This window comes from Octodon degus, unplaced genomic scaffold, assembly GCF_000260255.1.
Source record: "Octodon degus isolate 3935 unplaced genomic scaffold, OctDeg1.0 scaffold00123, whole genome shotgun sequence".
In the NCBI taxonomy this organism is placed as follows: Eukaryota; Metazoa; Chordata; class Mammalia; order Rodentia; family Octodontidae; genus Octodon; species Octodon degus.
This window is the reverse complement of record NW_004524699.1, coordinates 6906130-6923047: the sequence shown is the minus strand read 5'-3', so window position 1 is coordinate 6923047 and position 16918 is coordinate 6906130. Positions and strand designations below refer to the sequence as shown.

General features: G+C 49.8%; 1 protein-coding gene across 1 annotated transcript in view; it reads left to right on the top strand.

The window, feature by feature from the left end:
• The window catches only part of Gle1 (GLE1, RNA export mediator), a 59562-nt gene that overhangs the window by 30530 nt on the left and 12114 nt on the right, over positions 1–16918 (top strand). Inside the window, exons 3-9 of the mRNA XM_004640479.2 lie at positions 4300–4410; positions 9545–9693; positions 9853–9913; positions 10059–10328; positions 13285–13513; positions 13878–13990; positions 14087–14156. Coding sequence (XP_004640536.1) covers positions 4300–4410; positions 9545–9693; positions 9853–9913; positions 10059–10328; positions 13285–13513; positions 13878–13990; positions 14087–14156 — 1003 coding nt within the window. The remainder of the gene's footprint in view (positions 1–4299; positions 4411–9544; positions 9694–9852; positions 9914–10058; positions 10329–13284; positions 13514–13877; positions 13991–14086; positions 14157–16918) is intronic.

Genomic DNA, 16918 nt, shown 5'->3' with positions numbered 1-16918 from the left:
AAAAAAACATTTATAAATTGCAGTAAATAAATAAGTAAATAAATAAATAAAACCTGTATCTCCCAGCAGTTGCATTCGTGAGTATTTGCATCAGAAAAATCAAAAGTTTCATTCTAGTAACAAGTTGTAAATAAGTGTTCATGGCAGCTTTGGTTGTAATATCGAAAAACTGCAGGGTAAATAGCTAAGCACACTATTTTGGATCATTCATTATCATAAGTTATTATCATCAATAAAGAGGGGTGAATCACCAGCTGATGCAGCAGTTGGCGGAGCACAAGGGCTGTGTCCATCAGCTTTCTCATCACTGAGACTCGGTACCTGACCCACGATTTGGAAGCGGGAGGGTTTAATTTGGCTCTTGGTGTTGGGGTCTCAGTCTGGGTAGTCAGCTGGCTCCAGGGCAGAAACATCATGGCAGAAGGGTACGGCAGTGCCGAGCGGCTGTTTGTGGTGGCCGGGAAGCGCTGTGCTTTCCCAGTCCCCTGGCAGCTCCTAAACCCGCCTTTTGACGCGATTAAGCTCAGCCACCGCAAGGGCTACAAGTTTAAGGAAGAAATGACCTAACCTCAAAAGTTTATTACTACCTAATGCCACTTGTTTAACTTCCTTTGGGGAAGGGAGGGTACCAGGAGCTGCTGGCCGTTGCTGAGCCACTGAGCCATCACCAGAAGCCCCTGTTCAGTATGCTTGAATCAGCTTTTCTGTGTGTGTCCCTGTGAGAAAGGGTGTCAAGTTCAGGCTGGGCTCGCGCTCACTGTGTAGCGCAGGCAACAGTCCTCTTGCTTCCGCTTCCACAGTGCTGGAATTACAGGCATGCGCCACCAGCCAGGCAGAGCCAACACTACGTGTGGAGAACACATTAAGGTGTGGGGATCAGAGAAGCAGCCACAGAAATGTATGGGCTGGGCTTTAAGGTGCATAATTGCACTCCTAGCTCTTTGGGAGGAAGAGGTGGGAGGATTGCAAGTTCAAGGCCAGCATGAACACTTACTGAGATGCTATCTCAAAACAAATATGCGGGCCCGGGGAGATGGCTCAGTGGAACAAGCACTTGCCTGGCAAGCGCAGGGCCTGAGTTCAATCCCCGGTTCTACCAAAAAAAAAAAAAAAATGAAGTCCCAAAAATATAGCTCAGTGGTAGTGCACTTAAGAGGCACAAGACCCTGAGTCAAATCCCCAGGACTGAAGAAAAGAAAAAGATACAAAACTCTTCCCTCACCACCAAACTCCCCTATATTGCATCTTACCTATTTTTTTTTTTTTTTTTTATGTATTTAGGGTCCAAGTGCTGAGATTACAGGCTCACGCCACCATGCCCAGTCTCATTACACAGCTCAAATTTGTGGTAATCCTGTTTCCAACCTCCCAAGTGCTAGGATTACTGGCACTTGCCACCACTCATTGGCAGTGTCAGCATGCCCTGGGTCATCATGCCCTGGGGGTGGGGCTGACATGTCGCTAATATCAAACTCCTGTCCCTGTGTCTGCCTAAGCAGGCACTTTAATCCACTGAGCTATCTCCCTGGCCCCCACATCTTATCTTAAAAAAAAAAATCTTTTTTAAAAATTTATTTTTGGGGGCTGGGGAGATGGCTCAGTGGAATAAGCGCTTCCCTGGCAAGCACAAGGGCCTGAGTTCAATCCCCGGTTCCGGAAAAAAAAAGAAAAAAAGAAAAAAAATTTTTTTTTAATTTGGTACAGGGTCTTGCTACACAGTTCAGACTTGTAGTGATCCTCCTGTTTTTCAGCCTCCTCAGCCCTGGGATTACAGGCGTGCGCCACCATGCTGGGTTTTAGTGGCTGACTCATGGTGCCTGGAGGCAGGGCTGGTACCAGCACAGTGTTCCCTGCACTTGCCTAAGCAGGCACTTAGTCCGCTGAGCTGTCTCATTGGCCTGAAACAAGGTCTTAATATGTTGCCCAGCCAAGCCTGCCATCCTGGCCCCACCCCCAGGGCACACTGAGACAGCGATCCAGACTGGGTGTGGCGGCGCACACTTGTAATCCCAGCACTTGGGAGGCTGTAAACAGGAGGATCACTGCGAATCAGATCCAGGTAGTGAGACCCTGCACACCCTGTCCTTAATATATAATATATATATTGCCCAGGCTGGTGACATTCCTGCCTCAGCCTCAAGTACCTGGGATTATAGGTGTGGGCCATCATGCAGCAAGGTTTATGTCTATTAAGTGTGCTTATGTCTGCACAAGTCTACATGTTATAAAATTGCGCAAAGCTGTAGGAAAGCACCAAGCCTTTTTTTTTGTTTGTTTTTTTTGTTTTTGTGGAACCGGGGATTGAACTCAGGCCCTTGTGCTTGCCAGGCAAGCGCTTATTCCACCGAGCCATCTCCCCGGTCCCAAGCCTTTTGAAATCTGAATAAGCCCTGTGGATTGGACCAGTGCCAGTTCGTTTCAAAGTTTTTAATTTTTTTTAAATTTTATTTAGTGTGTGTGTGTGTGGCCAGCTCAGCCCACCAGGGGGCGGGGCTGGCTGGCATGTGGTGCTGGGGGATTGAACCGCGGTCCCTGTGCTTTGCTAAGCTTGTTCTAAGTGGGTGCTTTAGACCACTGAGCCATCTCACCAGCCCCGACTTATTTATTTTTGAGACAGGGTCTTGCTGTGCAGTTCAGCTGGCCTGTGCTCACTTTTGTAGCCCCCAGACTGGTTGCAAAGCAGCAGTGATCCTCCTGTCTCAACCTCCTGAGTGCTGGGATTACAGAAATGTGCCATCATGCCCATTTCCAAGCCAGATTTCCAGGGCCTGCGCAGCGCGCCTGGGTTTCTGGGACTGTCAGGGAGCACCCGGGACTCTGAGGCTGGCAGGGTATGTGGGCCTGAGTGGGGATCAAACTCTGGATCTTGCACGCTTGCCAGGCAGGTGCTTATGCCTGCCTCCCTCTGAGGTATCTCCCAGCCCGAGACTTACAATTATTTAAAATATGTTTAGAGGGCTGGGGAGATGGCTCGGCAGTCTAAGCGCCTGCCTGGCAAGTGCAGGGACCCAGGTTTGATCCCCAGTACCCCATGCTGTGCTGGCCTGAAGCAGCATGGTGGCACACGCCTGTAATTCCAGAGCTGGGGAGGCTGGGACAGGAGGATCACTAGGCACCCGAGCTGCGTAGCGAGACCCTGTACCACACACATAAATAAATTTTACACACACACACACACACACACACATGTATGTGTGTATGTTTACAGTCAGTATGCAGTGTGATGAACTTGTGGGAGCCAGCAGTTGTGATGCTGATGTGCCCTTCCCCTGCGGGCCTGTCTCTGCGTCTGTGAGTCTGGTGCTAGACTCAATTGTTAGTCCTCTGGGTATCAAGCTCCATAATTCTCTGAGTTTACATAACTTTTTTTTTTTTTTTTTTTTTTTTTGGCAGAACTGGAGATTGAACTCAGGCCCTTGCACTGGCCAGGCAAGCACTTATTCTACTGAGCTGTCTCCCTGGCCCCCCTACATATCTTCTTGAGTGGCTTTATATACTACATTATTTTATCATTAGGAATTAAGCAGAAATGAGTAGTTGGGAGTTGCTTAGATTTAGAAAGTCCGTGATCTAGTTGCTCCCTGGCATTTTCTTTTTTTTTTTTTTTTACTCAATCTAGTGAGGCAAATATAGTGTGTTGCCTTCCATCCCAGTGTTCTTCCACACACTTCTTGGTCTTGTGTCGCAGACAGGCACTGTGTGGCAGGTTAGCTCATGAGAGTCCCAGATTTAAATCATATGTTAGCATTCCCTGAGAAAGAAAGTGCCAGGCTCCCAGATGGCCCTGGCCTGCATGGGACGTGGGCATCATCCCTCAGGTGGACATTGGGACCACGGGAGAACCCTTTGGGATTAGGCTGGTTGTGTGGTTATGTCTCAGGCCAGGAAGGGAGTTGAGGAGGTGTGGACAGGTGGACACTCACCAGAAGAGAAGACATTTGTTGGGCACAACAAAACAGCAAGCAGGAAAGATCGAAAACAGCAGAAAGCCACCAAAGCAGCAAAGCTCGGTTTGTTAAAGAAAACAGTTTGAGGGCCGGGGAGATAGCTCAGGGGGCCGAGGAGATTGCTCAGTAGAATAAGCGCTTGCCTGGCAAGTGGAAGGGCTTGAGTTCAATCCCCAGCTCCGAGAAAAAAAAAAAAAACAGTCTGAACAAGGTCGATGTCATGGAAGGTGCACTGCTTCTGCCCTAAGCTGCCTTTGGCACTCTGCAGGTTGGATCTGTTCTTTGTCTAGAAGAGATGGCACTGATTTTACCATGTTAAAATCTTAATTCTTTTCCTACCTCCTGTCTCAAGGACAAACAGGAGTCCCAGCATACAGAATCTAAAGCGCTGAAATCCTCACGTGGGAACAGTGTGGAAGTCTGCATCCGGATGTACGAACTGGTACACAGAATGCGTGGCACAGTAAGTGACCCCATGACATATGGCAGGCCTGGCTGGAGGGAGCCACATTTTATTGGGGTTCTCCAGGGCGTAGGAATGCCTGCTGTACTGACCATGGTGTCCCACCCACCAGGACTCACTGGGGGCAGTCGTATAACATAGAAGTCAAGCCAGGTATGGTGACCCATGGCTGTAATCCCGACACTGTGAAACTGAGGTGGGAAGATCAAGAGTTTGAACCTGGGACCAGGGAGATGGCTCAGTGGAATAAGCGCCTCCTTGGCAAGCGCAAGGGCCTGAGTTCAATCCCTGGTTCTGCAAAAAAAAAAAAAAGAAAAGAAAAGAAAAGGGTTAGGGATTTAGTTCAGTGTGAAGGCCCTCTCTTCAATCTGTAGTACTGCCAGAAAAAAAATAGAGACCTAGAGTCAGCACTCCGAAGTCAAATATTGTTTCATGTATTAGCTTTTCTGTTTCACATGTAATTTTTCAGAAAATTACTTAGGCTTTTCTGGGTTCTGTTTACTTCTCCAAAAGTTCGAGATGGTCTTGAATTATCAGACAAAGTTACGGTATAAAGATGAGGCTTCAGCCAGGAGTGGTGACACGCACCTGTAATCCCAGCACCTAGGACAGGAGGCTGAAGCAGGAGGATCACCATGATTCTGAGGTGAGCCTAGTCTACACAGTGAGTGACTGCCACAAACTTGCAGGATTCCTCCTTTCTCATCTTCCCAAGTTTTGAGACCACAGGCATTTCATTTTCTTTCTTTTTTTTTTTTTTTTAAAGATTTATTTATTTATTTATTTGGTACAGGGTCTCAATACACAGCTTGGACTCATGGTGATCCTCCTGTCTCAGCCTTCCCAGCGCTGGGATTACGGGTGTGCACGACCATGGCTAGTTCCAGTGGCTGGCACAGCGGAGCTGGCACTGCATGGAGTACCAGGAACTGAACCCAGGTCCTTGCACTTGCCAGGCAGATGCTTAGACTGCCAAGCTATCTCCTTGTCCATTTATTTCTTTTTGAGGCAGGATCTCACTATATTGCCCAAGTTAGCCCCAGACTTCTGGGCTCAGTAATTCTCCTGCCGCAGCCCCCATGATGAGCCATGTGTTCTTTTTCAGAGCATTGCTGTCACATTTCATGTCATTCTAGAGTTCTTTTTTGAGATTCACTTGTGTCCTTAGAAACACTTTTTCTTGAGGTTCATCATTTTCCATTTGTTTTCCTTGATCTCCTTGTACAAGGTAGAGATTCCACACATATTTAAGATTACTACTGAAGGGCTGGTGAGATGGCTCAGTGGTCTAAAGCACCTACTTAGAACAAGTTTAGCAAAGCAAAGGGACCACGGTTCAATCCCCCAGCACCACATGCCAGCCCGCCCCGCCCCCTGGTGGGCTGGGCTGGACACACACGCACACACACACACACACACACACATAAATAAATTAAATAAATAAATAAATTAAAAAAAAAAAAAGATTACTATTGAAAAAAGAAGGATGGTTATTACCAGCAGGTGCAGTATGTTGCACACCTGTAATCCCAGCACTTGGGAGGCTGAGGCCGAAAGTCTGCTGTAAATTCGAGGCCAGCCTGGGCTACATAATGGGTTCAAGCCCGTCCTGAACTACACAGCAAGATCTTGTACCAAAACCCCCCACAAAATACAAAGATGAATATTTATCAGTGGTCACACCACGGTTCAAGTAGCATAATCAGACCAGTGTAATTATGCTCCTGTGCACCACGATTGTGGAGTAACTGTCCAGAAAAGCAGTGCCTAGACCAGAGGACATGCTCACGTCTGCACAACCCCGCGCCCTTCCCTTCTTTCTCTCTCCCCCTCCCCTGTCTTCTTCCTTCCTTACAGAACTCTCCATTTTCATTTTAGTGTTTTTAGAACTTGTTTTAGCTAGGAATATGCATCACCACGTGACTGTCCCAAGCCTCGTGGCTCTATGCAGCTGGCTTTCCTTACTGTCTCACATCAGGGCCCTTCGCCCCAACCAGGAAGCTTCCATGTGGGGTTACTGAGGTTGTAGTGGCTGAGGTTGGGGTCTGCACAGTGGCTTCCCTGTCTGGCATTTGAGGTGCGCTGCGACCTCTGTCGTGTCTGTGTCCTGAGCTTCCTCAGCATTGTTGTCAGGTTTCAGAACCAAGGATCCTCTTCCAGGTGTCGTGTTCATGGCTGTCATACCAGCTGTCAGGGCTGAGCTAGGTGGATCAGAAGTTTCAGGCCAACCCAAGCTGCATAGGGAATTCTAGACCAACTTGAACTACAAAATGTGGCCCTGTCTCAAAAAATATAAGGGGAGGGCCAGGGAGATAGCTCAGCAGCATAAACGCCTGCCTGGCAAGCACAAGGTCCTGAGTTCAATCCCCGGTAACAGGAAGGAAAGAGGGAAGGGATGGAGGTGGGCAGGTGGCAGGCGGGCAGGTGGGCAGGCAGGCATGCAGGCATCCTAAGAGAAATTGGCAGAGTTGCAGTTCCCTTTGAACCTAGCCTCAGAAATCTTGTGCGGCATATTAGTTGCGTTCAGTTCGCCATGGTGGTTATAAAGGCTGCGAGGCTTGAAGACGGGAAGAGCGAGTGACAAAGAATTCCAGGTGCTTTAAAAGCATAGCACAGATGCCTTGGTCTTGCTGAGTGGTCTGTTGACCGGAGTTGGTGGCACGAATTAGCAGTTTTGTCAGCACACACTCAGTTCATTCTCTGGCCTGCCTAAGAGGCCACTACACATCAGACCTGGTGTTTCCGATCTCCGGTGCGCCCACCGCCGCCACCGCCGCCATAGCAGTTACGTGCACACACATGGACGCACAGGTGGGGTGCTTCCGTGCGCAGGCACGCACCCCGCTGCATCCTGGGATTGTCCAGCTCCGCTGTCTCCTACTTCTTCACCTACTTCCTGCTTTGCAGACATGCGCAGCAGGCCTTGCCTATGGTATGCCCTGCTACTCCGTTGCATCTCTAGTCTTTCTGAAACAGGTTCGCACTCTAGCTCAGGCTGGCCTTGAATCTTGAACTTGCAGTGACCCTCCTGCTTCAGCCTCATGAGTGCTGGGATGGCAGGCGCGTGTTCCACCGTGCTGTGTCTTCCTTATTTGCCATCCCCCACTCAGGAAGTCTCAGAGGAGCAGACAGAGGTGGCTTGTGTTCGTTTCTTACACTGAATGCTTAACATAAGTTTCAAAATAAAGTGATATAATCACTTGTTTCTCTTTAATGTGGCGCCAAGTGGCCCCCGTGCCTCCTGTGTGCTGGGCACTCACCTGAGCGCCCTGAGTGTCCGCACTTCGGCTGCATGGGGTTTTGATTCCCTTGTCCCCAGGTCGTGCCCTTGTTTGACTGCATGGCCGTGGGCAAGGCTGAAGGGAACATCTGTGTCTGGATCTTTGTACTTGGGTGTGAGTTTTTCCTCAGAATGAATTCCTAAACTGGAACTGGTGTCAGAACAAATACAGTATAAATTCTGATAAATGCTAGATGGCCCCCACACCCGTGAGAGTGCCCTCCTGCAGAGAAATGCAGGCACCCTGGTGTGTTTTTCTTAGTGTAAGGAAAGGGGCTCTGTTCAGTGGAGGTGTGGGAGTGGCTGGCAGTAAGGATACAAGAACAATGTGTTTACAAAACTACAATAGGGGCTGGGGAGGTGGCTCAGTAGAATAAGTGCTTCCCTGGCAAGCGCACGAGTCTGAGTTCAATCCCCGGTGGTGGCGCAGCCTGTAATCCCAGCACTCAGGAGGCTGAGGCAGAAGGATTGCTCGAGTTTGAAGCCAGCCTTGGCTACAAAATGTGTGCATGGCCAGCCTGATGTGCATGGTGAGACCCTGTCTCAAAAAAAAGAAGAAAAAAATAGAATAAACGTTCCTATAGCTTGTTGTGAAACTCTCAGAGAGCGGGGCGCAGAGGCACATATGCCTAATCCTAGCTGCTCTGGAGGCTGAGGCAGGAAGATGGCAGGTTTGAGTCAGGTGAATGAATTAGAGAGACCGTGCCTCAGAAGGGCCGAGGTATAGTTCAGGATCCTTGGGTTCAATCTCCAGTAGCACACACCTAAATGGGAGCTTAAAACTGCAGGGTTGGCTTGCTGTGGTGACACGTTGTAATACCAGGACTCTCTGAGGCTGAGGATCCCAAGTTCAAAGCACACCGACGCCACTTAGTGAGACCGTCAAAATAAAACACACCAAAAAGGGGGAGAGTGCTGGAATTGTAACTCATTATCAAGATGATAGTAGGTTCTGTCACCCGTATGCAAAAAAGGGGGGGGGGCTTAAAGCCAGGTTGCTGGGCATAATTCTAGCACACAGAATCTGAATTCAAGGCCACTCTGGGATACATAGCAAGACTGTGTATCAAAAAAAAATATAGGGCCAAGGGTCAGCCAGATAGCTCAGCAGATGAAAGTGCCTACCTAGGTAGACACAGGGATGGGGTTCAATCCCTCATGTGCTGTGCCGGCCCTGCTCCCTGGGGCACGTGCTGAGACTGGGCATGGTGGCGCATGCCTGTAATCCTAGCACTTGGAGGGCTGAAAACAGAATCACTACGAGTCCGATCTATTCAGTGAGATCCTATAGACCCTGCACTAAATACAAAAAATTAAAATAGGGGCTGGGGAGATGGCTCAGTGGAATAAGCGCTTCCCTGGCAAGCGCAAGGATCTGAGTTCAATCCCTGGTTCCGCCAAAAAAATAAAAAATAAAAATAAAATACAAGGGCCGGGGAGATAGCTCAGTAGAATAAATGTTTGCCTGGCAAGCACAAGGGCCTGAGTTCAATCCCCGGTTCCACAAAAAATAAAAAAAAAATAAAAAAATAGGGTCAGGAGTATAGCTCAGTCGCACAGTGCCTACCTGGCCAGTGCAAGCTCCTGAGTGAGTCTGATTCCTCACTCAGGAGTTTGAGATGCACCTGTTTAATCCTCAGTACTAAAGAAAAAAAATAGCATACAGTGTCTGATAGCACATTTCTAAGTGCCTGTCTTTCTAGTGCATACTCGAATGATAACACATGGGGCAGACCATAAAGGTGTACCCACAAGCACGGGCCCCAGGGGCCCTCATGATCTCTGAGGGGAGGGTCACCAAGGACAGAGGAGCTTGTTGTGGGCACAGTCCCAGGGGAGGGTGCTGTCTTTCAGGAGGGCTTGCGGCAGTGGCAGGAGGAGCAGGAACAGAAGGTGCGTGCCCTGTCAGAGATGGCGTCGGAACAGCTGAAGCGCTTTGACGAGCTGAAGATGCTGAAGCAGCACAAAGAATTCCGGGAGCTGCAAGAGGTGATGGAAAGGAGGTGAGCCCCAAGTTGTGCTGGGAGGAAAGAGCTGAAGTCCTCTGCGCTGGCGGGGCAGCTTCTGACTGGCAGTAGCTCGTGCAGGCCCGTGAAGGAGCCTTGAGAGGCGCCCAGGCCTAGCAAGCACCCCGCCCCATCCTCTCTACTGTTTCCACGCAGCACCAGAGAAGCCCTGGGCCAGCAGGAGAAGCTCAAGGCGGAACATCACCACAGAGCCAAGGTCAGTGGCGAGAGGTAGGGCTTGGGCAGAACCTGCCTGAGGGGTTAGGTTTGCAGCCCTGCCTCTGTGACCTGCCTTGGGGGTCCCAGTCCCGTCTGAGCCGATCTAGGCTGGAGTCCTGGTGACCCTAGCTGGCCCCACGCAGATTCTCAACCTGAAGCTGCGTGAGGCTGAGCAGCAGCGCCTGCGCAAGGAGGAACAGGAGCGGCAGCGAAAGGAGGAAGGCCAGGGCCGCCTGCGGAGCCTCTACGCCCTGCAGGAGGAGGTGTTGCAGCTCAACCAGCAGCTCGAAGCCTCCGCTTCCAGTGCTTCGGACCTACACAGAGACCTGCTGCAGGTCGACCTGGCAGCCTTCCGCACCCGAGGCAACCAGCTGTGCAGCCTCATCTCCAGCATCATCCGCACCACCTCAGAGGTGAGGGCCCTTGGGGACTCCTTTGTCGTTGGAGTGGGGGCTGAAAGGGCAGTGTGTTTTCTAACTGAAAAACGGGGCCCAGGAGATGGCTCAGTGGAATAAGCGCTTCCCTGGCAAGCACAAGGGCCTGAGTTCAATCCCTGGTTCTGCCAAAAAAGAAAAAAGAAAACAAAAGCAGGACCTGGGCTGGGGGTGCTGCCCAGAGCGCTCACCTGGAGTTCGCCAGGCTGAGTTCTACACCACCCCCACCAGGAATGCCTTCTTCCTGGAGGAAGCAGTAGTAACTTCTGTCATTTCCTTCCTTGCCCAGAGACAAATATAGTGACATATTTGTATGGTTTGTTTTCTGCATTTCTTATTTTATGTCTTAGGTTAAAATACTTTGTTTTTAGCCAGGTATGGTGGTGCACACCCATAATCCCAGCTCTCAGGAGGCTGGGGCAGGAGGGTCACTGTAAGTTTCAGACCAGCTTGTGCTCTGTAGTGGGTTTAAGGCCAGCTTGAACTGTATAGCAAGACCTTGTCTCAAAGAAAAAGAAAAGAAAAAAAAATTGTTTCTAGCTAGGAATGGTGGTTCATGCCTAATAATCCCAACGCTCAGGAGGCTGAGGCAGGAGGATCACCATGAGTTTGAGGCCAGCCTGGGCTACAAAGTAAGCTCAAGACCACCCTGGCTTGAGTTGTGGGGATCGAACCACAGCAACCTGAGCCTGACTGCTTTGTTGAAGCAGCCACTTAAAGAACTGAGCTAAGGGGCAGGCCCCCAAGACCAACCTAAATTGTATAGCAAAACACTATCTCAGAATGAATGAATGAATGAATGAATGAATGAATGAATGAATGAATGAATGAAATTTGAATGACTGGATTAATAATATTTCTGAAACTTCCATAAAGTAAGGTATGAAATTTGCCCAAAGATATATTGAGCCATCTTCAGATGAGTAGTGATGGAGGACTTGTGTTAACCGATACAGACACGGTTCTGGAAGTAAAGTGAAAGCAGTTTGTTCTTGCCAAGGCGTAGACAGCAGGGCTAGTGGAAAGAAATAGCAAGCCCAGGAGGAGACGGGTTGTTTGGTAGGTAACTGACACATACTTGTGCTTTGCTTGATAACAGGGACACCTGAGAAGATTGTTAAGGCAATTTGATAGTTGTGCAAACATCATCGAGTGCATTCCACAAACATAGGGGGGTGTCATTAGCTGATGGGATCTTATTGGACCACTCTTGCCTATGCCGTCCATCTTGGACAGAACCATCATTATGTGGTGCCTGGATGAAGAGCACCACTTGACGTCGGTGTGTGTGGAGATATGTCGTAATGGCTTTAGTGCTGGTGATCAGACCTAGGCTTTCCATGTGTTAGGCAAGTGCTGTGCCACTGAGTTATAACCCCAGCTAAGAGCATTTGGTATCTACTAGGGAAGGGCTAGGAGGGCGTCTCTCTGTGAACAGTTGGTGCAAGAGTCAGAACTGAGGGTGTAATTTAGTGGATAGCACTTGCACCTCTCACGCTCAAGGCCTTTGGCTCCTTCTAGCACTGCAAAAACAAAAGGAAGGAAAAAGGAAACCCAAACCATGTATATGCTCTGTGTGTGTGTGTGTGTGTGTGTGTGTTTTGGCTGAACCAGGGGTTGCACTCAGGCCCAGTCAAGTGCTTATTCTACTGAGCCATCTCCCCAGCCCGTGTGTGTGTGTGTGTGTGTGTGTGTGTGTGTGTGTGTGTGTTGGTGTAACCGGGGATTGAACTCAGGCCTCAGGCCCTCGCAGTTGCCAGGGAAGTGCTTATTCCACTGAGCCATCTCCCTGGCCCCATGTGTGTATTTTTTTAAGGTGTTTGATACAAGGTCTCGCTACACAGCCTAGACTCCTAGTGATCCTCCTGTTTTCAGCTTCTCCGGCGCTGGGCTTATAGGCGTGTGCTACCACACCCAGTCTTGGCAGCCAGCTCAGTGAGCCTGGGGACAGGGCTGGCATGGCATGTGGTGCCAGGGATCAAACCCTGGTGGTCCCTGCGCTTACCTAAACAGGTGCTTAGTTCTCAGAGCTATCTCGCCAGCCCTTAAAGATATATTTTGAAACCTATTTCTGGGGTGGATTTCAGTGATAGACTGCCTGGTATTGGCAAGGCCTGTGTTTGATCCCCAGCACTACAAAAACATAAAAAAATCAGTGAAGGAAAGATGAATTATATAGAGAATTGATACATAAAGATTGAATGTATGCCATACTTCACCTTATCCCATGTTTCTTAGATATTTAAATTTAAGACAATAAGGTATAGAGACTCTGTACGCATAGCAATAAAAGTAAATCATGGGGGGCTGGAGAGATGGCTCAGTGGTCTAAAGCACCTACTTGGAACAAGCTTGGCAAAGCTCAGGGACCCCCAGCACCACATGCCAGCCAGCCGTGCCCCCTGGTGGGCTGAGCTGGCCACACACACACACACACACACAACACACACACACACACACACACACACTAAATGTTAAAAAAAAAAATTAAAAAGTAAATCATGGGCTGTGCATATAGCTCAGCAGAACAAGCACTTGCCTGGCAAGTGCAAGGTCCTGAGTTCAGTACCCCCCTCCAAAAAAAATAAGGAAAAGTCGTTATGAAAACATAAATGTTCAGAATATTGCAAATTAGGAAACATTTATAACATACATAGAAGAACAAAATTTAATGTCCCTGGTACAAACTTGTAAGAAATGACTGGCCAGTGTCACTGTCAGCATGGAAGCTGTAGCGTAGACACCTGGGGTGCAGCAGTAGATCTTACAGTGCACAGGAAGCGGCGCTGTGAACCTGTCAGATGCAGGTGCTCCGAGTGCAGGTGCTACACTGGCCCAGCTGCATCAGGCCAGAAGTACCTCGCCTTGTGTGGGGTAGGGTTGAGCCAGCAGGGGCCTCTGGGGGCTGAGTGCCGTGCCCCATGTCCCTCTGCAGAGTGGCTACCCTACAGCGGAGAACCAGGCTGAGGCTGAGCGAGCCCTGCATGAGATGCGGGACCTGCACACCGCCCTGGGCCAGGAGATCAGCAGAGCCTGCAGGGACAAGAGGCAGGAGGAGGAGGAGGCCCGGGCCAAGCTCCGCGAGTCACAGACGCAGCAGGGGCTGGGGGCCACTCCTCCGGCCCCAGGCCCCAGCCAGAGCCCAGGCAGGATGCGGGGTGAAGGTGGGTGTGGTATGGACACAGTCCTTGATTCTAGCAGCTGCATTATTCCCAGTATCGCTGGTTTTGAGTGTTTTGGGAATATAGGTGCACATATATGTGATGTCCACTTGTGTGTGTAAGAAGCAGTAGAGCACAGTGTGTGGAGCTGGGCTCCGGAGCCCAAGCAGGGAAGTCTGGTTTTATTTCTGAGCACTGTCCCCATGGCGAACCTTTCCTTGCTGGTTCCTTTATCCGTATCGTCGAGCTAATGCCAATACCTGTTCGCAACGTTAACTGCAATCATGAAAACGGCTCCCTCGTGAGAGGGCGCGAGTGCCACCCCAGCCTCTGTAACAGGCTGCTGAAGTCTGTCTGTGCTGCCCAGGCCTCCAGGTGAAGGTACAGGAGAGCACGATGCAGTGGTACCAGCAGCTGCAGGATGCTGCTGCTCAGTGCGTGTCGGCCTTCGGGGGTCTGACCAGCAGCAAGGACACCCAGGTGAGGAGCAGAGGGCGGCAGAATGGCGGGCCAATCCTCAGGGCATCTGCGTGGCCTTTCAGAACGCTCTGCCTTCTCACTGTTCTCCTCTGGTAGACCAAGAAGATAAAGATGGACCTGCAGAAAGCCGCCACCATCCCTGTGAGCCAGATCTCCACCATTGCAGGTGGGTCAGGAGGTCGGGAAAGCGAGCCTTCGCTCCGGGTCTCAGTATTGCAGACATGGTACAACTGAGCTGCAGCTAAGGTTCCTGTGAAACACCTTTCGGGCCAGGGTGCTGCTCAGTGTAGAGCCCTTGCCTGGCACACGCAAGGCTGTCGCAGCCAGCGCCAGCACCACAAGAGAGAAGAAGAGTACGTTCGAGCCAGTGCTGGGGGCTGCTGCATCAGCTGTGTAGAGCCTGGCTTCCTCCCGTTTCTTCGGTGCCTAGGTGGTAGAGTAATCACTGTGTTTGTTGATTTTTCTTTTTTTGTGGGTACTCAGGATTGCAACCATGGCCTTCACACAGATCTACATCCTTTTTTACTTTGAGACAGGGACTCACTAAGTCACTATGCTGCCCAGGCTGGGCTCCATTTCCTGGGCTCTGTCATGCCTGCCCAGAGACTGATTTTTTTTTTTTTTAATGTATTTAGTATAGGGTCTCACTACGCAGCTCAGACTCATAGCGATACTCCTGTTTTCAGCCTCCCCACCTCCCCAGTGCCAGGATTACTGGTGTGCGCCACCACACCTAGTCTCAGTGGCCGGCTTGGCACACCCGAGTACGGGGCTGGCACAGCATGTGGTACCAGAGATTAAACCCCGGTCCCTGCACTTGCCTAAGCAGGCACTTTGTCCACTGAGCTATCTCGCTGGCCCCAATGACTGATTTTTCAATAAGCTATGTACTAATAAATTTATGTATGTGTATGTATATATTTGGTTTTTGAGACATAGTTTCGCTGCATAGTTCAGGCTGGCCTTGAACTCACTCTGTGGCTTGGGCTGGCCTCAAGCTAGCAGTGATCCTCCTGAGTGCTTGGATTACTGGCAGTAATAGTAAATTATGTAGGACAACTCTTTTTTTTTTTAATTTATTTGTGTGTGTGTGTGTGTGTGTGTGTGTGTGTGTGGCCAGCTCAGCCCACCAGGGGGCGGGGCTGGCTGGCATGTGGTGCTGGGGATTGAACCGCGGTCCCTATGCTTTGCTAAACTTGTTCTAAGTAGGTGCTTTAGACCACTGAGCCATCTCACCAGCCTTGTAGGACAACTCTTAATGTACACTTGATCTTAGCCAAAAGGCCAGAGAAGCAACTTTTAAATGTAAAATTGACAGTTAACTGCTACAAAATGAAGTAAACGTCAGACTGGTCTTTGCTTTTGTTGCAAACAACTTTTTCAAGGCCATGCTTGCCACCTTTTTCCTCTTCTGAGGCATGGTCTCACTGTAGTCTAGGCTAGCCTCAGACTCACAGCAACACTCCTGCTTCAGCCTCCTGAGCACCGGGATTATAGTTTGTACCATTATGTCCGGTACACATTGATAATTTAGGACTAGCCAGGTGTGGTGGTGCACACTGTCATCCCAGCACTCAGGAGGCTGAGGCAAGAGGATTGCTGAAAGCTTGAGGCCAGCCTCGGCTACATAGTGAGTTCAGGAGCAACCTGAACTGTACAGTGAGACTGTCTCAAACCACCAAAAGAAAAAAAAAAGGTCATTTAGGACAGGCCACATTGATACTTTCCAGAGACCGATATGCAGAGAGGCCCTCCCTAGGGTTATTTTTAACGCAGCTCTAACAATGCCTCTTAAGTACCGACTGTCACTACGGGCCAGGGAAGCAGCTCTCACCACGGCCCAGTGCCTCATTAAGTGGTCGCCTAAATGGCACAGGAAGTTGCAGTTAAAGGTGATAGGTCACAGGACAGAGCTACCCGTCATCTTGTTTAGAGTTCTTTCTGGTTTTTTGTGGTACCAGAAATTGAACTCAGGCCCCTACGCTGGCCATGCAAGCGCTTATTCTACTATAGAGTTCTTCCTGGAACAAGGCACAGGATAAATACATAAGCACATGGCTTGGTGGCATTCAAAGCACCTCTGATGTGACAGCACACCCTCCTCTCCTGTCCTTTCCCTTGTTCAGCAGGACATGACAACACAGGGCAGCTGGAAGGCCTACAGCCCGCACGGCTCTGCTTGCTCCACTGTACCCTTCCACCCTGCCCTGCTCCTTCTCCCGGGAACACCTGGTCTTTCCCGGCCTTTCTTGTTGAAGCAGTCCCTGCCCGCCAGGCTGTTTCCTCAGCCTTGAAACATGCAGGCGCCACGCACATCCTGGCAGATTTGCCACTCCTGCTTTTTCGTCTTTCTCACTTTTCCACTTGGCATTGTCAGCCTCCCCCTTTTCCATGAGACTCCTGCCAGGCGCAGATGTGGTGGTGCACGCACGCCTCTTGTCCCAGCACTCTGGGAGGCTGAGCCAGGTGGATCACAAGTTTGACCCCAGCTTGGGTAACTTACTGACCTTGCAAGACACTGTTGCAAAAATTATTTTTTAGGGGCCAGGAAGATGGCTCAGTAGAATAAGTGTTTGCCTGGCAAGCGCAAGGGCCTGAGTTCAATCCCCGGTTCCGCAAAAAAAATAAATAAATAAATAAAACTTAAAAAATTTTAAATCGTTTGTTTGTTTGGTACAGGATCTTACCACATAGCCCGGACTCATAGTGCTCGTCCTGTCTCAGCCTCCCCAGTGCTAGCATTGCAGGTGTGCACTACCATACCCAGTCTTGGTGGCTGGCACAGTGTGCCTAGGGTTCTGGGGCCAGCACAGCATGTGGTACTGAGGATCGAACCCACATCCTTGGCACTTGCCAGACAGGCACTTAGACCAATGAGCTACCTACCCAGCCCCAAGAAATATTTTTTTTAAAAAATATTTATTTATT